Raw genomic sequence first — 24,546 nt, 5'->3', positions numbered from 1 at the left:
TTCGTATACCTATGTGTTGTTAGGAGTTGCATTTAGTTTATATGGCATAATAGTTGATAGAAGCATATGCATTAGGATTGTATATATGTTAGTTGCATCATAGCATGTAGTTGCATGGTTAGAAAATTTTGTGAAAATGCCTATTTGGGAAGCTTGACAAGTGTATATAAGACCCTTGTAGATAATATTTCTCCTTGAGACTTGGTTTGCTAGAATGCCCTCAAGACACCCAAAGATGTGTCATACTAGTATCATTTGACCCATGGACTAAGGCCTAGTCAAGAGTACCTTGTGGTGTAATAACTCCTTGGCTACCGTTTATTCCAAGGTGACCTTTGAAGCCATGCAATCATTCTTTCACTTCTATCATCATATTTTGTCAACAAAAAGGAAATGGGCACAAAAACATCAAATTGAGTTCAAGTACCAAATCGAAATCAAATGTTTGCAATTGCATCAAATTAAAAGAGAAGCAAAAATATACTCCTATGCTTTAATAAAAGTACCCTTGTTAATTTGTTATAAATGGGGTTACTTTGAAAAATACTCAAAAATGCAAAATTGAAAATGCCAAGTATCAAAATGCCAAACATCAAAGATGGCATGAAATGTTCTTAATCGTCAAATGCTACGAAAATGGGGGGGAAATAAACCCAAAAGCAAACTACCATCATGAAACTCATACACTTTGAATTCCTTTTGTCCATTGATGATCTTATCTTTGTTGCATGGTGGAGAGGAGACGACCCTTCTTCTTGTCTAGGCAAGAGGAGGAATTTCGCGATCCTACAGTGTTTTCTAACACCATAGGGACTTGGCTCTTGACGAAAGCATTTAGCGATTGAGGACAAAAGTAGCCTAGTTTAACACAACTTGGAGGTGACTTGTTGTATCCTCTTGGACTCAGTAACTAGGAGAAATAATATCTATGATGGAGTGTGTACCCTTAGATTGCTTCCCTTTTAGATGATTTCCGCCACCTAGATAAGGAAAGTGGCTATTCTTTTGTAGATGCATCCATTACTTGTTTTGTGTGCTCAATGCTTGGATGTATCGCCATTTTGGTAAGCCCCACCTTGCCTTGCAAGAAGGCATCTTATCTCATAGATGTCTTGTTGTGAGTTGAAGGGGCAGAGTGAGACCCGCTAATTGTCTCACAACGGCTATGTTATTAGATTAGTATAAATAAAGGTCATAGTCTTAGTCACCTCTTTACTCGGGACGAGCAAAGGTTCGGTTTGGGGAAATTTGATGTAACTCTTATTTTCGCACATTTAGCCCCCTAACTAGCCTAGTTTCTATGCTTTTTAATGTATATTAGGGTCGTTTCTTATCTTTAGCCTCCTATTATGCGTATTCTATGAGGTTTGGTGTTCTTTGTAGAAGAAAAGCATTAATCATGCCCTAATGGAGTGAAACGGAGTTAAATTGATAAGATATAATGACCAAGCACCAAAGAGGAAGCTAATACTAAGGCCCAAGTCAATAAAGCAAATAAATGGGCAATGACAAGCGACTCCCACGATCCCTCAATGATATCCACGGATCTTGAGGCAGTCACAAGAAGAGAAGGCTAAGCTGGCCCATGATCCGGGCGTCCCAAGCTCAAGTCGGGCATCCTAGGACCAGGACGAGTGGATTCCCTTACAGCACGAGCATACCTCAAAGAGCAGGTCGTGGGGTTCCTTCTAGGACTTGCAAGGCTCTAATCCTCTTTCAAGGGGCTTAATCGTCATTTAAGACATTAGTTAACCTATTCCTTGTACTACTATATATACCCCTCTTGTATTTAGAGGAGATTAAGCTTCTTTAGTTTAGATTAAGCTCTCATTAGGAATATATTAGAATAGATTAGAATTTAATCTTTCCACAACACATTAATCTTTCCTTAATTATTGTTCAGGATTTCTTATTGGGTAATTGAAGATTATTGGGTTATTATTTGGAGAATTGACAACTCTTCATCAATCAATCAAGTTCTCTTCTATTATTCTTTCCTTTCCATTTGTTCATCTTAAGATTGGTATAATTTCTTCACTCTTCACTTGTTTATTGTTTATTGTTTTACTCCATCATGTTTATACTTGTTAAGATGATTGACACCATTGTTAACATGTTTTCCATGATAATGAGTGGGTAGTTTCCTCACTATGGATTAGTGGAGGATTAGGGAAGTTAATCAAGGGAAAGGTTTATGCTTAATGAGTTCATATGAATACTTGCTTATTGTTTTCCAACTTATGCATATGTCATGTTTGATGAAATGCTTGATTGACAACCTAGCATGTTTCTCTTATCCTTTCAACAAGACTTGTAAGACATAAACCAACTCAAGGCTTGTTAGACCATGCATATAGTTGATTAGGAAGAATTAAGTTGACTTGTAGGTGTTGTACAGTCTTGGCCGACTCGGCTCCGGGACCTAAACCTTCCTAGGACTCATTTATGTTATATCACCATTAATAGCGAAAACCAAGTCGACTTGTAGGTGTTATAAAGTCTTGACCGACTCGGCTCCGAGCCCTAAGTTTCCCCTAGAAATTGTAAGATATACACTAAATTGATTCCAACAATAATAATTGCTTGCATCTTTGAAACTTGTTTGCTTGATCTCACCATGATTCCCCTATGATCCCATGATTCCCTAGTATTGTTTGACATTTGTTTACACTCTTGTTTCTATTTGCTTGTCTTGTTTATATTTCCTTGTTGTAGCTTAGAACACAACTTCAACCCAAATCAATTGTGACACTAGCATAAATTGAGATAGATAGACTTAGAACCCAAAGCACACCGTTTCGTGGATCGACCTCTACTTAACCACTATCTAGTTGTTTGTTGAGAATATAAATGTGTTTGATTGAGTGAACTGTAATACTACAGATTTTCTTTGGTGACTACTCGACCGAGTAGAGCCTACTCGGCCGAGTAGTGCTGTTGATATAGTCTGTTTTGGTTCTGCCGAGGAACACTCGACCGAGTATAGTGAATACTCGACCGAGTATAGTGAATACTCGACCGAGTAGAGGATACTCGACCGAGTAGAGGATACTCGGCCGAGTATACAGTTTACTCGACCGAGTATCCGGTCAGGCGAAGTGTATTTTGACGGTTTGATTAGGGAATGTTTAGGATTATTTTTATATCCCGCGTCAGTTTCTAAAACATTATTTCAAACTTCATCATTTTACGATTACCCTAATCACTTCCTAATCACTCTCTAATCATCCTCTAATCTCGTTGTGTGTGCAATTGTCGTGGTCCTTGCGTATAATCTCTTGTTCTACTGTTGGTAAGTTCCATTTCTATGTCATTTGTATTCTTTTGGGGTTATTGTATTTATGGAATTGGGAGATACGGGGGATTGTGCAATGTGTAATTGTGCTATGTGATTATTGTATAGGAGAAGACTTCGTAGAGGAGCCTTTCTGATTGTTCGAGTTTCGTTCTACTGTTGATTGCTAAGGTAGGGTTTTCCCTACTCAGTTTACTGTTCATTGTTTAAGACATGATTGTTTTGTGTTATTTGTTATATGCTGATCATCGGAGTATGGGTGTTGTTGTGGCGGTGTTGGTGTGGAGATGTGGTGACAGTTGTGATACTGTGGGTTTGTGATTGTGGTGGAGTCACTTGCGAGAGTGGCTTCACACCCTAGTTCGCCCTCCGTGGAACCCGCCACGGGAGGGGATGTGCACATTAAGGGACAGGGATTGTTAGTCGCTCGTTGATGAGCTGGACTAGGTGGGATCGGCTGCGGTCACCCACTGGCGGCGTGGATTACCTGTTGCGATGAGTAATCTGGCAGGGCTACACACTCCGGTGTGTAGTCGGTTAGTGTGTGAGATCGGGAGACTGGGATTGGAGGATGATCAGCTGGTTACTGTGTTTGTTTGTCTTATAGTGATTGAGTAATACTGACCCCGTTGTTGTTTGTGGAATCTGCTGTGATCCATTCGGGTATGGTGAGCAGACTTGACAGGTATTGCTATTGGTGAGCTTGGGGCAGTCAGGGGAGATTTGTCATCACCAGTCGTAGCATCACCGTCCGAGTCTTAGTTTTGATTTCTTAGTTGTCAGACATTTGGTTTACTTTATTGTAACAGTTTGGGATTTAGTTGATGTAAACTTTTATACTTTACGGTACCTTAATAAATGTGCTCAGTTCAGACGCTTTTGATATGTACTAACCTCGGGCAACCGAGATGGTAACACACTTTCATGGTAGGGTGGTCCTGGTAAGGCACCTTGGTATGAGGGGGTGTTACAAAGTGGTATCAGAGCCGAAGATTCCGGCACCTAAACAAATGAATCTAATAAACTTAAGGAGTCTAAATAAAATGAACCCGAGGAGAGTTGTTTGGAGCTACCGCAAAGACTCGGGAGACGTCCCGGAGTCGCAATTTGGCCCTCATTAACTCGAGCCGGTAACATGGGGAAGTATGATGAGAGTTATTTCTTGTATGTGCATGTATGTGAAGATTCATGTTGATAATAATTGATGGTTGAAAATGTATATGTGGAATTCGTAAGTTTGGTGATTGGAGAAATAGTAGAGGGGACGGGTTTGTGAACTTTTGGTGTATTGGATTTAACATGTGCATGAATTGTATGATTGTATGTTTATAACGTGGCAATCAGTTCTTGTTGATATATGTTTGTTGGGGGAACAGAAAGCATGATAGGGGACTTCTACTGTATTAACCCGTCTTTAGTATGGCTCGGCCGAGCAGGGCAGGTACTCGACCGAGTAGGGAGTACTCGGCCGAGTAACCAAGCACTTGACCGAGTGTTGTTTGGCAGTGAGTAGCAATGGCTACTGTATGTGTTTACTCGACCGAGTAAGTATGCGTACTCGATCGAGTAGTGACCACTCGGCCGAGTATTGTTTTTACTCGACCGAGTATGCTTTCTGGGTTTTTGACGTTAGCTACTGGAGTCGATTACTCGACCGAGTATCTGGGATACTCGACCGAGTAGTCGTTACTCGACCGAGTATTGTTGTATACTCGGTCGAGTGTTCCTTTGGCGGAAGATTGTTACATTTTGAGCCGTAGACTTTTGTGCTTACGTTTCCTTGTTTCTTATCAGCTCAAAATGCCGCCCAAAAGGACCCCCGCACAGATCCAAGCTTCTGAGATGACTCTTGACGAGGTTGCTTGCATGATTGAGCAACAAGAGGCTCTCCTTGAAGCTCTCAGGAATGTGGGAAAAGGGAATGAGAAGCCGATGGATGCTACTCAACTCAGCATCATCATTGCTCGCTTCAACCCTCCCACATATGAAGGGGTGGGAGAACAAAAGCTGCTCGAGAAGTGGCACCGTGAGATTGAAGCTCTCATGGAAATGGTTAAGTGCCCCGAAGACATGATCGTTGAGCAGGTAGTATACTACCTGAGAGGTGAGGCTGCAGTTTGGTGGCAAAATGTCAAGGAAGATGCTAGAGCTTATTACCAGGCTGAGGGTCTGGGAGCTATTCCTTGGTCCGGGTTGAAGAGCGCTATGAGAGAGCAGTTTGTGCCGGAGCATATCCGACACAAGATGAGATCCGAGTTTGATTCCTTCACCATGACTGAGGAGATGACAGTCACTGACTACTATCATCGGTTCCTAGAGCTATCTCGTTATGTTGAGGACATGCAGCTAGGACAGAGGGGTTTGGCTCTCCGTTTTGAGAGAGGTTTATCTGCCAAGATCGTGAGTCGTATGCCAGCTGGGGTTGCTACTGACCTTAAGGAAGTGTACCTACGAGCAGGCCAAGCTGAGAGAATGGTAGATCTCTCAAGAAAGATCGATGAGAGGACTGCTGCTGAAAAGAGGAAGGCTGGCAGTGGAAGCAACAGTCAGTCGGCCAACAAGAAATGGAACTTCAACCATGCAAAGGCTTTTTCTGGTGGAGCTGGTTTCTCGGGGGGATCACGTGGCTGGGGAAAGAATAGAGGTCGGAGTGTGAATGGCAACTCTAACCTTACATGCTTCAACTGTGGTGGAGTAGGCCACAGGAGACGGAAATGCACGAGTTACAGGCCCGACACTGGTTTAAGAGCTCGGCAAGGGAATTTCTCTCAGGGGCCAACTCAGAGTTTTGCTAGTAACCGACCGGGAGGTTCATGGGGCAACAGAGGTAGACAGGGCAACCAGGGTAGTTACAACTGCAGTGGTGGTGGATCATATCAGTGCCAGAACAACAGCACCACCCAAGATTCAGCAGCCAAGCCAAGTACCTCCAATGCTTCAGTTCAAGGTGGAGGACAGAAAAACAGTGGGAAGCTTTTTATGATGGGCAAACAGGAAGCACAGGATAATGCTCATGTAGTTACCGGTACCTTTCTTGTTCATAATGTACCATCCTTTGTTTTGTTTGATTCGGGGGCTACACACTCTTTTGTGTCTAAGAGTCATGCCTTGTCTATGGGTTTGGGGGAGTTCGAGGTTGTAAAAGATGATGTGTTCATACCTTCAGGGGAGTCTGTGTCGTGTCTCAAATTGTATAAGAGAGTGTCTATGGTGGTTGGAGGGGTGGATTTACCGGTAGACCTGTTAGAGTTTCCTATGGATGGGTTTGAGGTGATTGTTGGGATGGATTGGCTGGGTAAGTATGATGCCAAGATAGATTGTCGGCAAAAGAGAGTGTCCTTAAAGGGTCCTAAGGGTGTTAGGGTATCTTATAGAGGGTTTGTGGTAAAACCTAAGTGTAGGTTCATAGCTGTGATGACTTTAAAGTCATGTTTGAGGAAGAAGTGCCCCTTGATTCTCTGTCATGTGAGAGATCACCGAGTAGAGCCGCAGACAGCTACTGAGATACCTGTGGTGGGAGAGTTTGAAGATGTCTTTACTGAGGAGATACCGAGTCTGCCTCCCAAGAGGGATGTTGATTTCAGCGTGGAGCTTAAACCGAAAACAGGTCTGATATCCAAAGCACCTTACCGTATGGCACCTAAAGAGTTAGCAGAGTTGAAAAAGCAGATACATGAGTTGCTAATCAAGGGTTATATCAGGCCTAGTGTGTCACCGTGGGGAGCCCCAGTTCTTTTTGTAAAGAAGAAAGATGGGAGTATGAGACTGTGCATTGATTACAGAGAGCTCAATCGTGTCACAGTGAAGAACAAGTATCCTTTGCCTAGGATTGATGACTTGTTTGATCAGCTAAGTGGAGCAGGTGTGTTTTCCAAGATTGATCTGAGGTCGGGCTATCACCAACTGAGGATAGCAGATGAGGATATTCCTAAGACAGCGTTCCGATCTCGATATGGTCATTATGAGTACGTGGTGATGCCTTTTGGGTTGACCAATGCACCAGCAGCTTTCATGGATTTGATGAACAGGATCTTTACACCGTTCTTGGATAGGTTTGTGGTTGTTTTCATCGATGATATCTTAGTCTATTCTAAGACTAAGGAAGAACATGAGGAGCACTTGAGGATAGTCTTGCAGACTCTGAGAGAGAATCAACTTTATGCCAAGCTATCTAAGTGCGAGTTCTGGTTGGAGGAGGTGGCTTTTCTGGGTCATGTGATATCTAAGAAGGGGGTATCTGTGGATCCTAGTAAGATTGAGGCCGTAACCAAGTCGGAATCACCGAAGAATTTTGCTGAGATTCGGAGTTTCTTAGGCCTTGCTGGCTACTACAGGAGATTTGTGAAAGATTTCTCTACAATAGCACGGCCTATGACATCTTTGATGAGGAAAGAGACCAGATTTGTTTGGGATGAGAGTTGTGAGACGGCGTTTCAGACCTTAATGGAACGCTTGACCACAGCTCCTATCCTAGCTTTGTCAGAGGGATGTGAGAACTTTGAGGTATATACCGATGCTTCAAATAATGGTCTTGGTTGTGTTTTGATACAGGCAGGGAAAGTCATAACTTATGCTTCGAGGCAGCTGAAGCCATATGAGGAGAACTACCCTACTCATGATCTGGAGCTGAGTGCAGTTGTTTTCGCTCTTAAGATTTGGAGGCACTACCTTTATGGAGCGACCTTTAAGGTGTTTTCTGATCATAAGAGCTTAAAATATATCTACACTCAGAAGGAGCTTAACATGCAACAGAGACGGTGGATGGAGCTTATCAGAGATTATGATATGGAGATCATCTATCACGAGGGTAAGGCTAATGTTGTTGCAGATGCTCTGAGTAGGAAGAGCGTTCATTCGCTATGTACAGCCATGTCCTTGCTGAAGCTGAGGGATGAGGTGTCTAGGATAGGAATCTTTAAGTTAAGGAAGGGAGATACCATCGGGGATTTGACGATCGAGCCAGAGTTTTATGAGAACATCAAGATAAACAGGAGCTTGATCCAAAGATTCAGGAGTGGAAGTCAAGAGTAGAGAGTGGGACGGTTTCCAGGTTTTCTATCCATACAGATGGGAGTGTCCGTTTTGATGGGAGATGGTGTGTTCTTGAGGATGCAGAGTTGAGGAGAGTGATCTTGACGGAGGCTCATTGTACTTCTTATTCAGTTCACCCGGGTGGTGACAAGCTTTACAAAGATCTTAAGAAGACTTTCTGGTGGCCAAACATGAAGAAAGATGTAGCTGAGTTTGTGGCTAGATGTTTGACCTGACAGAGGGTCAAGGGTGAACAAAGGAGACCACAAGGTAAGATACAGTCTTTGGAAGTACCTGAGTGGAAGTGGGAGTCAATCTCTATGGACTTCATTGTGGGATTGCCTAGGTCACAACAAGGTAATAACATGATCTGGGTGATTGTTGATCGGTTAACCAAGTCAGCTCACTTTGTTCCTATGAAAGATACTTGGTCTAAGATGCAGCTGGCAATAGGGTACAGGAGGTATGTGGTGCGGTTACATGGTATACCCAAGGATATCGTTTCTGATCGGGATGCGCGGTTCATATCCAAGTTTTGGCAAGAACTGCAGGAGTTGATGGGTACAACCTTGAAGATGAGTACAGCCTTTCATCCGTCAACTGATGGTCAGACAGAACGAACCATCAAGACCTTAGAGGACATGTTGAGGTCATGTGTCATGGAGTTTGGGGGCAGCTGGGAAGACAGGCTTGATCTGATCGAGTTTTCATACAATAACAGTTATCATACGAGTATCGGGATGGCACCTTTTGAGGCTTTGTATGGCCGAAGTGCGAAGTCCATCTGTTGGGATGATAGTTCGAGACAAGTGGTTTTAGGGCCCACGGTGGTACAAGATATGGTCGAGCAAGTCCAGTTAATTCGGCAAAAGATGAGAGCAGCTCAAGATCGTCAGAAGAGCTATGCCGATTTACACCGCAGGAACATTGAGTTCGCAGTAGGTGACAAGGTCCTTTTGAAGGTGTCACCTATGCGAGGTGTGACGAGATTTGGGAAGAGGGGTAAGCTAAGCCAAAAGTTTATAGGTCCTTATGAGATTTTGGACCGTATAGGCGAGGTAGCCTACAGATTAGCTTTGCCACCAGCTTTGGATAGAGTCCACAATGTTTTCCATGTTTCTCAGCTTCGGAAGTATGTGAGTGATCCATCGCATATCCTTGAGATGGAGAACATCGAGCTTGATGAATCCTTGTCCTACGCCGAGATTCCTAAATAGTCTACAATACAAGTTCAAGAGGATTCCACTCTAAAATCATTTGGCAATAGAGGGAGTAACTTCTTGCCTTATATGAAGTATAGTGGAATGTCTAATTCTCCAATGCATAATCCTTTCATGTGGAACGACTCATATGAGTTGGAGCTTATTCTCAACAACATTAGCTTTAACAAAGTTAGTAACATTAGTTTTAACACGATCCGGATTTATGTTGGCATCTTCAATCTTGATATGATCAATTAGCTCATGCAATTTCATGTCCTTCTTATGCCTCAAATGTCTCTTATATTCATCCCAACCAAGAAAAGGCGGTTTCTGAATCAAAAAATTAGTTTGCATATACTCACACAACACCATTCCTTCAGCAAGAATTACAGAAATCAAACTTTCATAATCATGAATTTGATTCATAATAGGCTTACTATCAACAATATCAAAGTTTAACCATCTAGCAGGCAAATGCTCCTTATAACCATCATCATGAGACCCATAGCTACTATCTAATGCACCCCCAAATTGTGACCATGGTGTTTCTTCTAATATGGCCGAAACATCACCCATAGTTATTATCAAAAAAGAAAAATGAAGAAATACATTTCCTCTAATATGGCCGAGACATCACACATTGCTTAAAGTTGATGGTGGTGTTTTTACTGGGTAGAATATAGATTGGTGAAAGAAATCATAGGAAATATAGATGACCCAAATTACAAATAGACTTACTCTGCAATTTGGTGAATTATGCATAGATTTTATAATTTGGTGAATAAATTTGTTATTTAATTTGATATTTTCTTTTTTTTTTTGTTAAAGGTGTAAAATGAAAGAAAACGAAGTTTAAAATGTTTAAAAAATATCGATGTTACAAGTAATTTATCGACGACCTTTAACGAAACCCGCCTCCTAAGAGCGTTGCAAGTAAGTCTCAAAACCGCAGCCCAAATCTAAATACAAAGCCCAACTAAAAAGATTCCTCCCGAAATGTCGACATTTTCAGTATTAAACCAAGCTTCACTGCATGCCTTGGAGGGCAAGGCTAAACCAGAAACAGAAAAGAGAGAGAAAATCCAAGAAAAAGACAGCTTGCATTTATTTGTTGAGAGAGAAAGCTTCCAGAAAGTACAACAATGGTGAGGTACGAACTCGTGATCGCTGCTGATTTGGAAAACGTCTCAACTCTTCAACTTATGGGCGGCCTTCAGGATCCTAACTTCCGCTACTTCTTCAAGGTCTCTTTCTTCCTACATCCTTACTTTCTTTTCTTGTTTTCGGAATTCTCTGTGATTTTTTTTGTTACGTTTGTTATCCGACGATGAATATTTCCGCTACTTTTGTTTCGGAATTCTCTTCATTATCGTACATTCTTTTGTTTCGTTTGTTCTTCGTCGATGTATCTTCCGCTACTTTTTTTCCGAAATTCTCCTCATCATCGTACATTCGTGTGTTTCGTCGATGAAATCTTGGCGGAAATTGTGAGACTTGTGTTGTTGTCGTCGTCGTTGTTGTTTCTGAGTCATAAATAGTGATTTTATGTGTGTTTGTGTGCAGCTTGAATGTGAGAGCTGCGGATTAGTGACGGACAAGGAAAGCTGGGTGTGCTTGAACAAGCAAGTTCTCGTTCCTAAAATCAACCGCTATGTCCATCTTCATCAGAAGGTTTATTTCTCTCTATAAATTGTCGTCTTCTTCTTCTCGCTAAATTCCGTATTTATCGCGAGTTATTAAATTATTACTCGTAAATAATCAGTAGGTTATGTATATTTGTCAAGCAGTTCATAGATCTATGCTTTGTGTTAATTATATCGTTTTCTTAGGGTTTTCAAATTGTTTGCCTCTGTGTTGGTTGTTACTATTCTGTTATTCAGGTTTATGCTTAAAATCATTGCGAATATTTATACTCTGCAGAAGCTCAGCGCTTATTGTGTTCAATGTTGATCTACCATGCAGTCATGTTGTTTTTGTGTGGTAGATGTGGAGTTTAGGTGATTTTTGCGATGTTTTGTTGCAGTCGCTCGTAATTTATAATGTTTACTTGTACCAGAAATTAAGTTCTCGTCTTTTGAAATGTTAAAACTTATGTGGTGCTATAATATACTCCGTAATATTTATGTTTCAAATGTTTACTTGTGAACAGCATTTGTAATTAGTCGGTTTTTGAGTTTATTGTGGTTATTGTTTCAGATGAAATTTATGCTCTAGCGTTTGTGTTTAGTCGTCAGTGGTTAATGTTAGATCTGGTTTTCATGTCATTGTGCAGAGTATTACTCTGTATATGATTGTTGTTTGCTGAGTTGTGGCGAACCAACGGTCTTTCTATTTTACTCCAGTAAAAAAAAATACCCTGATATTGTGAATGCAGTTTATTCTCTGTGCTGATGTTTATGACTGAAAATTTTGTGTAAACCTGATTGGATGGTACAAAATATTACTGTGTTTCCTTTGTCCACTGTAATCCTTGTGAGTTGTGGGGAGTTTATTGTAGTTCTGTTAATCTCTGAATCTCCTAGTTGCTGTAATTGAGCTGCGTTTTATTTGCCAATGTCGCATCATATAGCGATATAGGAACATGCTCTGGTTATGTTCTGCTACTAAAAGGTTATAAAACTGGTTGAAAAGGTCCTTCAATCTATGCTTTTAGGCTTAAAGTTATTTTTAAGTTATGAAATCTAGCACAAGATTAGATGAACTAATAGTGTTTATTTAACTCTTTACTTTGGATTTTGTACAACTTTTAACCTTTCATTGTTAGAATATTACTATATGTTTCAACATTCACAGTTTTTGTAAGAGGCATCATAGTTAATATAATTTGTGTCGTGTCTTAGATTCATGAGATGAGTACATAATTTATCTCACTCATTCCATCACGCAATCTATTTTCTTTGAATCGGAGTATAATATATTGGATACCCCCAAACCACCCTTCTATGTTAAGTGGCTGATAATCTTCGTTCATTTAACGAACATCTGTCTTGTTTGATTGTAAAGATAATCATCTGATGGCAAATTTTTCAATCCTCACATCAGTGGCAGCTTCATTTTAAGTAATGATGCTATCGGCGATATGCTTTTCAATGTAAAACTCTAGTAACATATTATTGGGGTTATGATTGTTGGTACACAAGTTTCTAAATAGGCCTTCATTTTTCTCTTGTTTTGGGTTTCAGTGCAGGGGCTGTGAGCGAGAGGGTATAATCAAAATGGTACCAATACCACTACAGAAAGATCCTGAGTGGCGACGCTGGGATGAAGCAAGTCCTTATACTGAAGCTCACTACCGAAGAGGGTGGCCTGTTCCCTTGATGAAGTTTGAATGTGAAGGCCTGGAGCCAATTGATTTCGTTCTTAAGGACGGACCTCATTGGAGAGTCGAATCAGTAAGTATCTGTTTACTCTTTTTGTGTCCTTATTGAAGTTTGATGCTTTGATCCTGTAGGCAATAAGTATAATATGCAGTCCGACTTTGTTTTTCTTCAATCGTTGCTAAATCAAACACCTTTTAACTTCACCTTCGTGTTGGAAAATATCTTTTTCTAACACTTCAATCATCGTATCTTCTCGTTTAAATTCCATTTATACAAGGTTACATGTATTGCTGACAATATTTTGCACCCTTTGATCTTGTACATACTTTTGTCCATGCTAAACTGAAATGAATGACTTCCATTGTTGTACGACTTTAAAGGTCGAGTATAACCCACAAAACCACTATCATTTGAGTATGATTGAAGTGTTAGAAAATCAATAGAAATCCTACAGAATTGTTTGGATTACAGAAATCTTATTATCATGGGTGTTGATTTATAACTGTGCAGAAATCTGGGATGGTGTATAAGAATGTTGACTTGTCAGGAGGAGACTGGGCTGAGTGGGATGAGAAGATGAATGCGCCAGTGGCAATTACAAACTTTAGATGGGGGCCGCAGGTGGTGAAGGGATGGCCGTGGCCGTGGTACAGAACACGCTACTGGAAGTGATCCACAACAACACTAGTAATCTCAAGTGAAGTGAAGCAGGCAGTAGAGGAAATGAGCAGAAGTAACATCGTCCCACTAGAAGTGTCAGGAAGCTTAAACAACACTTGGTGCAAGTCTAATGTGTTTGTTTTAACAATAACAATGGTGTCCTGTGAGAATGAATGAATACCTGTGTTATTTGCTGTAGACTTTTATCAGCTATGAATGTGGTGGTTTAAGACTCTTTTGCTGGTTACTCGATTGTTTTGAATGTTTTATGCTTCAGGATTTGCTGTGTAGTTAGAACATTAGAGACTTTAGAGTAGATCCCATTCCCAGCCAAGAGTCACGACTCCTCGCTCTTGCCTTGCAATTCTGGGTAGACCTTAAGGTGGTGAGCATATTAGTGGAGGGGGTTGGGTTATAACATACACACATGCCAAATGGGAATGATCTTCCCCTTGTACCTCCCCCTATCTCTTTGTTGCTGTTTATTGTGAACAGCTTTAATACCTGCAGTAATTATATGATGCTCTTAGGAGTTAAGGAGTACTATAATATGAACTCCCTTGTTGAATAGGAGGAATATAGGACATGCGCTTAAGTCAATAGGGAGTATATGTTATACTCCTTTTTATTGTGTGTTCGTCTTTTTAATCTTTTACGATTTCACTCCTATTCTTTCTTCTTTGGCTGGATGAATATGGGAGATTCTGTGTGATGTTGGGAATTAGAGTGATTATGGTAAATGTCTTTACATAATCTTAAAAGGGTTATTTCACAACAATAATCCAACCTATGCCCTCTCTTCTCACATTAATCTATCCTACGTTTTAACTGAGAATAATCTCGTTTTTGACCTCATTTAACTTGTATTAGACCAGTGGAAGGGATACCTAAGGAACCGGTATCCCTTGTGTTAATAAACCTGTTAACCCTTTAACTCCCTTCTTATTCCTTTCTTATCCTCATAACCTTAATTTCATTTCCCCCAAATTTTCCAATATCTTAATCAATGCAAACCCTAGATTGAAGCAACGGAATCTGATTTCCCCTTTTCCTTTGTGGTGCGAATTGATCAACAAGACGGCTTCATTATATACGTGCATCGATCTGAGTCATTTCTTAATTTCTAAACAATCTTTATCCTTTAGCAGCTGGGCAATTTAATTACATAAGATTGTTGTCTTAATCACTAGATGGACAGAGATTTGGAGATGGGTGTTCAATGTACTAGAGGGAGATGCAGATTGTTTATACTGATTTGATAATGAATGTTTGTTATAGGGATGAAGATGAAGTTTTTAGAGTGAGATGAAGATAATGAATCACAACAAGTCTAAAAACCTGTCACATTCCTCAACATCTACAAATATGATCGTTCTCCATTACATTCATCATTAATTTCTCTCTTCTTAGAATCTTATCTTCTTCCTCTTCAATTCCTTCGTACAATCAATTATCTTCAGTAACAAATCAAACCCATTTCAGAACTTCCATTAATTTGTCGAATTCACACACACACAAAAATTATCTAATTCAATTTTTGGGTATCTTAATCAATCTCATAAGATAAGGATGCCATTTTTAGAGATTTCTAATGATTAAGATATAAATTTTTAGAGAATGCGAGATATTTAGATTTGTAAGGAAATGAGAGAGAAAGAGTAAACTGAAGAATTTAAGAAAGAAATGAAGAAGAAGAAGAAAGAAAATGATAGAAAAAGAAGATCTTATAATGTAAGATATAAGGGTTTTTTGTCAAACACAACCTTTAAAAAACTTTTTTTTCCAAACACCACCTTTAAAAAAAAAGTTTGTGAAACACAACCTTTAATATTTTTTTTTTTGTTAAACACGACATTTTGGCTAGAGTTTGAACACTTGCAATGGGGTGACTTTCAGTCGATATTTGAGATAGCAAACGAGGTCGGTTTGAGGTGTTTTTAGACTCGTTGGAAAGGTGGGAGTACAAGCTTTCTAGACGTTATCAATATGGCGGTGATTGGTGGCCTTATATGGGGTCTATTGGTGTGTAAAGTAAGGTTGATCAAGGAGTGAATTGGTATTTTTCTAATTTGTTTTTACCTCCAAATCACTCCTTGACTAACCTTACTTTACACACCAATATACCGCACATAAGGCCACCTATCACCACCGTATTGGTTAACCCCGGAAAGCTTGTACTCCCACCTTTTCAAAGAGTCTAAGAACACCTCAAACCGACCTTGTTTGCTATCTCAAACATCGACTGAAAGTCACCCCATTGCAAGTGTTCAACCTCTAGCCAAAATGTCGTGTTTAACAAAAAAAAAAATATTAAAGGTTGTGTTTCACAAACTTTTTTTTTAAAGGTGGTGTTTGGAAAAAAAAAGTTTTTTAAAGGTTGTGTTTGACAAAAAACCCAAGATATAAAGATGAAATAAGGCTTAAATCAGGTGACCTGTTTAGATACCGGTACTAACAGGTCAAATTTGGGGTTGGTCTAATACAAGTTAAATGAGGTCAAAGACGAGATTATTCTCAGTTAAAACGTAGGATAGATTAATGTGAGAAGAGAGGGCATAGGTTAGATTATTGTTGTGAAATAACCCATCTTAAAATTCAATTCTGTGAAATGTAAAGTGTTAGTGTTAGTATAACAAGACTCTTTTCTTTTATATTTTTTTGTTCTGCAATCTAGCGAAGCATTTTGGAAGCTCTCTTGATCATCTAGACTTTTACAAAATAGAAAATACTTTTGAAAAAACAAAAAACAATCCGTCTTGCTTGTGACGGAGATACCCGTCGCAAGCTTGCGACGGAGATACCCGTCGTAACTGCTAAATGGGTAGACAACCAACATATGCGCACTGTGCGTGTAGGGATGTGAAAGGCACTGTGCGTGTGACATTAAATAGTGACATTTGAGAGATTTTTTATTAAAAAATCAATTTAATTTTGTGTCATTCCCCATGCATCCTTGAAACCACAAAAATTGAATCCATTTCATTTAACCTAGTTTATTCAATCGTCCAATATTCTCTCTAAATCTCTCTAGAAATTTTTCCTTCTCTCTCAACCTCTCATTCTCTCAAAATTGAAGATCTTCCTAAAAATCATCCAAATAATCTGTCAATATTTTCATAAAAATGCCAGCAAAACGGAAACCAGTTAAGAAGAATATGAGAGCAACTAAAGCAGTAGATGATGTCGGAAATGGAAGAGGTAATCTATGTCAACATATAATGTCTCTTGTACATGCAAATGATAATAATGATGGTTTTTTCGATTTTATTGTTTGTGTTTTCGATTTTTCGTTCAATAATTGCATATTTTTAATATTTGATTGCTTGGATTTTTCGACAGAGTTTGTTTATATTTTGGATTTCATTGTTTATGTTTTGGATTTTATTGTTTATGGTTTATGGTTTTGATTTTATTGTTTATGCTTTGGATTTTTGGATTTTATTGTTTATTTTTCCGATTCTTGGTTTAACAATTGAGATGGTCACAAAGTTTGTTAAAATAGGTACAACTTGTGTATTAGGCAAAATTGGTATTTGTTCCCAGTTTAGGATTAAATGTTGTTTATATATGGTCGTAATTTGACTTGAATTGGATATATGTTTTTTTACCTTAACATGTTATCAATTTGCTTTAAAATGTAGGTAGGTGACATTATTGTTTAAAAGATGTACTTGTTATGTATTTGGGTGTATGTTATTTGTGACCATTTTAAACTTAATTCTTTTTTTCGTTATTTTTCGGTGGTTTAATAATCGATACATGCTAATTTTTTTCAGTTTATTTGTTTATTTATTTATTTTTTAATTTTTGTTTGATTTTGATTTTGTTTATGACACATGCAAAGTGATTTGTTCTTTTTATATATCGTTGTTAGATGCAGGCGAATTGGTGACAACTGAGCCGATTGAGCAGTCAAAGCCTCAAGGAAAGAAAAAAGTGGTGGCTACAAGAGTGGGTAGTCCGTGAAAGGGTCACTTTTTGGGCATAAACTTTTTCACAATCGTTCCCACAATTTGTCAACATGTAACCAGCTATTGAATGGTTACATTTTCATCAACAATATAACTAATTGGCAATATATCTGGGTTATTGAGAAATGTTAGAATGATTACATATTAAAACACTAGTGTTCATAAATTTAACAATTATGTTATCATTTTGTGTACGGTAATATATTTTTCAATAATGGCACGTATTTGTGTACATATTCAAAACATATTAAGCATGCATGTTAATTCTTTACATATTGATATATAAGAATATGAACACAATTGTTTATAATTTTAACAATTATGTTACCAACTTGTATATGGTAACATAATTTTTAATATGGCAACGTTTGAATTTCATAGCGCCATAAGTACATCTCGTAAATAAGTAGTTACTTCGAATAATCTGTCACAAGTTGACAATGTGACATTAGTACAGAAAATATAAACATTCATTAGATATACAACATGTGGCTTTAGATTGATTGTACCTACACTAGTTGAAAGGGTCACATTAGAACAAAAAGTAAAGACATTGTTGAGATGTACAAGTGTATTTACATAATCTTTCAATTGTTTATATATTTATTCATTATGGTCCCAAAAGTATGTGACTTTTGAATTAATTGCGCAAGTTCACAGGAATTAATTATGCAAGTTAACAGGGTGACATTATGGCCAAAAGTAAAGACATGCTTTAGATATACGAGAACATGTGACAATGAATTAACTACGCAACATGTGACATTGTACTCTAAAATGGTAACACTGTGATTGACAAAAGAACGCCTAAAAGTAGTCACATTGTACGCTAAAATGGTTACATATATGACTGACTGTATAAATTTAATATTTGGTAAAAATGGTGACACTGTACTCTAAAATGGTAACACTGTGATTGACAAAAGAACTCTTAAAAGTGATCACACTGTACGCTAAAATGGTTACATATATGACGGAGTGTATAAACAAGACAAAACGCAGTGTATTTGTGCTCATTATTATGTTATTTTTAATAATCAACTACCACAAACCTTCATCCAAAATTCAATCAACATCAACAAAAACAACTTAAAATCTCATCATCAACAACAAAAAGAACATCAACAATTTCAAGTAAAATTCATTCAACAACAACATAAACATCATCTTAAAATCTCATTAACAAAATCTTAGAATCTCATCAACAAAAACAACTTAAAATCTCATCATCAACAATAGAAAGAACATCAACAACTTCATGTAAAATTCATTCAACAACATAAACATCATCTTAAAATCTCATTAACAAAATCTTATAATCTCATCAACAAAAACAACTTAAAATCTCATCAACAACGACAAAAACAACATCAACGATTTGATCCTTTGTTGCCGTCGTAGCTACCTCCTCTACCATGTTTTTATTTATTTTATTTTTTGGGTATAATGTATTTGCAATTTTAGATGAAGATTTGGTTGATAGAATATGTTATTGTTGGTGTTGAATGAATTTTAGATGAAGATTTGTTGATATAATTTGAAGATTTGAAGGAATTTTTTTTGAAATTTGGCAGCATGGAAGGAGTAGGTTTGTGAGATGATAGAGGATGAAATGAGACGTGAAGAAATAATAAAGTTGATTGGTGATGTTTCACATGCAAGCAAGCATTTAATGCAAATGTACCATATGTTCCTTATATTTGATTGAAAACTCAATAAACAATTGCATGTAGTAAAGTATTATCCGGCCCATTTTGCTCAATGTGGTATCTATTAGACCCGTCGCAAGCTTGCGACGGGTAACGCCGTCGCAAATGAGAATTTGTGAACAAAAAAATATTCCACTCATACGACACTCCCATGTATTCTAATGAATTTGAATAACTTAAGTACATTTTAATGAACACAAAATTTCATTGAAGACGGCGATATCCGTCACAAGCTTGTGACGGATACCGTTTTCTCTCACAAAATACTCATGAGAGGTGAGTGGGGAAGCACATGGAAGGTGCCCCACCTTGTCCCCTCTCCCTTTTTATGAGAGGTCTTCTGCTTGTGACGGAATTAGCCCGTCACAAGCAAGACGCTTTGTTTAATGAAAGATGACTTAAAACTCTTACCATTGTTATTTACCGAGATGGACAAATTTATTATTTTGTAAACTTTATGAACCACACCTTTTCTCAACAATAGGTTTTAGGATGAATCGTAACTTAGGCCTACAAGTTACCTTCTCTTCTTACTGTTGGTGCACTCAACCCCATATTCCAAGATAACAAGATATCTTCATCCATAATTATATCCTGATGAATTGAAGCTAAACCACAACTAAAATGGCAAAATTCGAAAGTTACCTAAAATTATATGACCTCAAATTCGAATAGGCCCGATTTGAGTTCTGATTGACCTCATCTAAGGTGACTTCCTCCAAACTATCTAACTTGTAATGGGCCCGATTAGAAATGACCCAAACTGACTCAAAATAACCCGAAATATTATTATATAATTAAAAATAAAAAAAATAAAGAGTTCCATGATTTCAAAGCTCCTTAATAAATAAATTTATTTGTAAATACTCTTTGTTATTCAAGTTAGCACTTCGTACTAACTAAAGTGTTTTAATCACTAACCCGAGCTAAAACGACTTTCATACTTGAAAATGACCCCTTAGGCCTTGTTCTTTTGGACTTAAAGTCACTTAATTTAAGTTCACTTTAAATCCTATAAGTTGATTCGATTTGATTAGATCCTATAAGTTCGATTCGAGATCCTATAAGTTCGATTCGATTCGGATCCTATAAGTTCGGATTCGATTCGGATCCTATAAGTTCAGTTCAGATCCTATAAGTTCAGTTTAGTTCAGATTCTATAAGTTCGGTTCAGTTCAGATCCTATAAGTTCAGTTCAGATCCTATAAGTTCAGATCCTATAAATTCAGTTTAGAAAAGTTATATACAAAGTATTATTTTTAAAACCGACGCAAAAACATTTGACATTATTAATTGTTTGATACATATATACATTATTATTTTTAAACCAAAATTATCACTCTTCTCATTATTTTTTTATCGTTATGTAACCGTAGTATAATGTATGAACAAACCAATGTATATAAAGCGGAAAAATGTTATTATTTTACCTTGTGTTTTAGACTATATTTTCTTATTAGTGTTCTCTCTTGGCTACCCACTAATTTCTTGTAAAAAATTTGTTTAATCTCAATAAAAGTTTGCGTTTATTTTTCTATTAATAATAATAATAATAATAATAATAATAATAATAAAACTTGCGGTTTATAAAAAAATAATAGTAATAAATAATAATAAAAATAACAACAAGAACAATAATAATAATAATAATAATAATAATAATAATAATAATAATAATAATTAAGTTAAATTAATTTAAGTTAATTTAAATTCAGATCGTGTAAGTTAAGTTCAGATCCTATAAGTTAAGTTCAGATCCTATAAGTTAAATTCAGTTCAGATCTTATAAGTTCAGTTCAGTTCAGATCCTATAAGTTCAGTTTAGATCTAATAAGTTCACTTCAGTTCAGATCCTGTAAGTTCAGTTCAGTTCAGATCCTATAAGTTCAGTTCAGATCCTATAAGTTCAGTTCAGTTTAGATCAGATCCGTTTCAGTCCAAAAGAACAGGGCCTTAATCTTATTAGAAAGTGATCTGAGCTCAGAACGACCAGAAAACTTGACATCCAAAATTGACACGAAACTCGAATGACCCAAGTCGTCCTACCTGAAAGGCCAAAATGTGTAGTGGGCAGAAATGATCCAGAACCAGATCTGATTGACTCATTTGCCACATCTAGCCACAACTATACAACCGAGTACAATTGAAAAAAGAAGAAGGGTTATTTCATGAGAATAATCCAAACTATGCCTCCTCTTCTCATATTAATCTACACTAACGTTTAACTGACAATAATATAAACTATTGCCTCATTTATCTTTCACTGAACTTATGGAAGGGAGACTTGTACAACAAGTTCCCTTTGACTTATGAATCAGAAAATACCCCCTCTCTCCTCACTTTAACAAAAACAAAAAACCCCTTTACCTATTTAATCAAACTAATTAAAACAAAACCCATAAAATTAATCTAACAAGTAACAATGAACAAAATCCACTTGAGCATCAATGCAACCCAGACAATTAATTCAATGATGAACAAAACTCCCTCCACCTCCTTAATCAAAAACCAGAAAATTAATCTACGAATAACAAATTCCAATGACAGACACACAATGGAAAATGTAAAAGAGAACTTAACTCAAACATAATGACAAATATTTGTTAAGATTATAGAGGGGGAGAATTGCATAGAAGGAATTGTATTATTTAGTTGTGATCCTTATGATAACAATATATCTATTTATACTACCGAAGTCGGAACCCTAACACTCTAAACCCTAGACGGTAGCCGCCATATCTTGTAACCTAACCCTAATGGGCCTAATATCTTAATACCCTCCCGCAATCGTAAAGGCAGTACGTAGTACGAACTTTACGATTGGAGAAATACAAAGAAAAAATATAAAAAGAAAAAAAAATGAAATCTCAATCTTCATCATCTTCGATCTTCATTTATCATCTTCTTCGTCATTCATCATCTTCTTCGTCTTCAAAGGTAGGTAGGTAGGTAAGAAATGAGTATAAGACTCGTTAAAATTTCTCGAACAAGAACGTTAATTTTTTCGGACTTGTCGAAAGTATGAGTTAATTTGCAAGAACCCTAATCGAACCTGACAAATATAAAAAAAACGGAAAATTATCCGTTAATTTCAAGATCTGGAGAACGTTAATTTTTCCGGACTCCAAATAAAATAAGTACCACCTTAAACGACGTAAAAGACGATTAATCAAATTTCAAAGGAAAAGAAAGATTTTTTTTTTTGTTTTTGGAAAAGCTATTACTGCCGACCATTTTGGGATGCATTTTTTTTTTGATTAAGTATCCTACCGGGGGGTGTATAATTTTTCGGCCACCCACCGGTAAGAATGCGGAAACAGTTTTTAGAGTCCTCAAGAAAGAGGCTCTGATACCATGTTAAGATTATAGAGGGAGGGAGAATTGCATAGAAGGAATTGTATTATTGAGTTGTGATCTTTATGATAACAATACATCTATTTATACTACCGAAGTCTGAACCCTAACACTCTAAACCCTAGACGGTAGCCGCCATATCTTGTAACCTAACCCTAATTGGCCTAATATCCTAATAATATTCTTTCTGAAAACACCTTGGTAGTGATTGTGACAATTGGGCAAGAATAAAGTAAAAAAACATGGCAAAAATAATGAAGATCATGATGTAGAGCAGTAGAGGACCGGGTGCAGTCGAACGTCTTTGTTAAAAATGGTGTAGGACCAACTTCATGTAATCCTTCCATAAATCTAGGTGAGACGCTTGAACTTGAAGATCATGACGAAGATGATGGTATTATAAATACTTGTTGTAGGAGGTTTTTTTTAGGATCTTTCTTTACAACCTAGTCATTTTTGGTATTCTGGGAAAATGATTTTGGAAAAATGATACATGTAATGATACAAGGAAACAAATTTTGCTTTTCACTTTGTGTTTAGATTTGAGGCTTCACTATCCTTGGGAAATTAAAGTGATAAGACCCTTTTTTTTTCTTCTTGATCTACGTTCAAAGTTAAGGCTTGAGCTTGAGTCCTTCCATTGGCGTAGGTGAGCAAGTTTGATTGGTTTATGGCCCTATTTGGTAATCAACTGATTGATATTAGTAGAAGCAGATTGGTCAAGTAGATTATAAATGGCAGATTGGATTAACATGTTTGACTAGTATATTTCAATTAGCAGATTTAGTAGAAGTGTTTGGTAATTAGTGGATTTTGGTTAATAGATTGTTGTATCTTTGTGTAGATTGTTGATAGATTCATATTCCACAATCTACTAATGTGAATATGCTGGGTAGAGCAGCATATTGAAAAACAGTAGATTGGGCTCCAATCTACTATTTCAATATGTCATTTAACAAACACTCAAAATAGTAGATTGGTGAGTCAAACATGCTAAAAGCCTTGAATATGTTGAAAATTTCCCAATCCGCCGTTTACCAAACACCCCCTATGTATTGTGTAAATTGGTTACTCCGTATTTGATTAGGGTTTTTGTTGAAATTTGGGGTTGGAGTGATTGATTGAGGGATTATAGTAAGATGATTTTCTGGGTCTTGATTAATATTGAAAATTGAGTAAATGAATTAGGAAATGATTTCAGATAATTAAGTTTAATTTGGGGAAAGCTGATGAAGGAAGAAGAAGAACAAAAATGGGGTCCATAATCTTATTATGACTTGAAAGCTTACCGGTTACAACAGGTAAAAATTAGGCTTAGTTTAGTGAAAGATAAATGAGGCAATATTATAGATTATTCTCAGTTAAACGTGAGTATGGATTAATATGAGAAGAGCAGACATAGTTTGGATTATTCCTGTGAAATAATCCAAAAAAGAATTAGTTTTAGTGACGTGTAAACTTTTCACGTGCTCATAGCTAAAGGTGGCAATCAGGTGACCCGGGTCAATTATGTGGCAGGTCAAAGAGGGCAAGGTCATATCGGGTTCGGGTTGTTTCGAGTCAGTAACAAGTGCAGGTCGGTTACGATTCATGTCGGGTATTTTTCGAGTCGGGTCATAATCGGTGACAAGTCGGATCAAATTTAGTTTGAGTCACTAATGCGGGTACATACGAAGTACATTTTAGCTTAATTTAATTCATAATTTCATGTTAAAACAATTTAGAAATATATTTATTATAGTTTCCAGCTTAAAAAATTAAGATGAAAATATCAATTTGATGTTTTTTGGATCCCTTATTAAGCTAATTTTGTTATCGTGTCAAAACCCGGTTGAGTTAATATAGGGTTATGGATCGGTTCGACTTAGTTTAAGTCGGGTTCAGATTGGGACAAATAAGGTAATTTTCGGTTGTCGGTTTAACCTCGGGTTGGGTCTGTGACACCCCCTCATACCAAGGTACCTTACCAAGGACTACCCTAGCATGAAAGGCTGTTACCATCTC

The 24,546-nt window shown here is 37.4% G+C and overlaps 1 protein-coding gene and 1 long non-coding RNA gene across 2 annotated transcripts; both read left to right on the top strand.

The window, feature by feature from the left end:
* The first annotated feature begins 10,526 nt into the window (after positions 1-10,526).
* LOC141612131 (uncharacterized) lies at positions 10,527-13,755 on the top strand. The gene is made up of 4 exons (XM_074430847.1): positions 10,527-10,772; positions 11,092-11,199; positions 12,711-12,920; positions 13,359-13,755. Exons 1-4 carry the CDS (start codon positions 10,671-10,673, stop codon positions 13,518-13,520), a joined length of 582 nt encoding a protein of 193 aa, XP_074286948.1. The 5' UTR covers positions 10,527-10,670; the 3' UTR covers positions 13,521-13,755.
* A 2,678-nt stretch (positions 13,756-16,433) lies between these two features.
* Positions 16,434-17,789, top strand: LOC141615219 (uncharacterized). The gene is made up of 2 exons (XR_012529723.1): positions 16,434-16,706; positions 17,383-17,789. It is a non-coding gene; the product is annotated as an uncharacterized LOC141615219 (long non-coding RNA).
* Positions 17,790-24,546: the final 6,757 nt, after the last annotated feature.

This window comes from Silene latifolia, chromosome 11 (assembly GCF_048544455.1).
Source record: "Silene latifolia isolate original U9 population chromosome 11, ASM4854445v1, whole genome shotgun sequence".
In the NCBI taxonomy this organism is placed as follows: Eukaryota; Viridiplantae; Streptophyta; class Magnoliopsida; order Caryophyllales; family Caryophyllaceae; genus Silene; species Silene latifolia.
The sequence above is the reverse complement of the archived record's forward strand: the minus strand, read 5'-3'. Positions and strand labels throughout refer to the sequence as shown.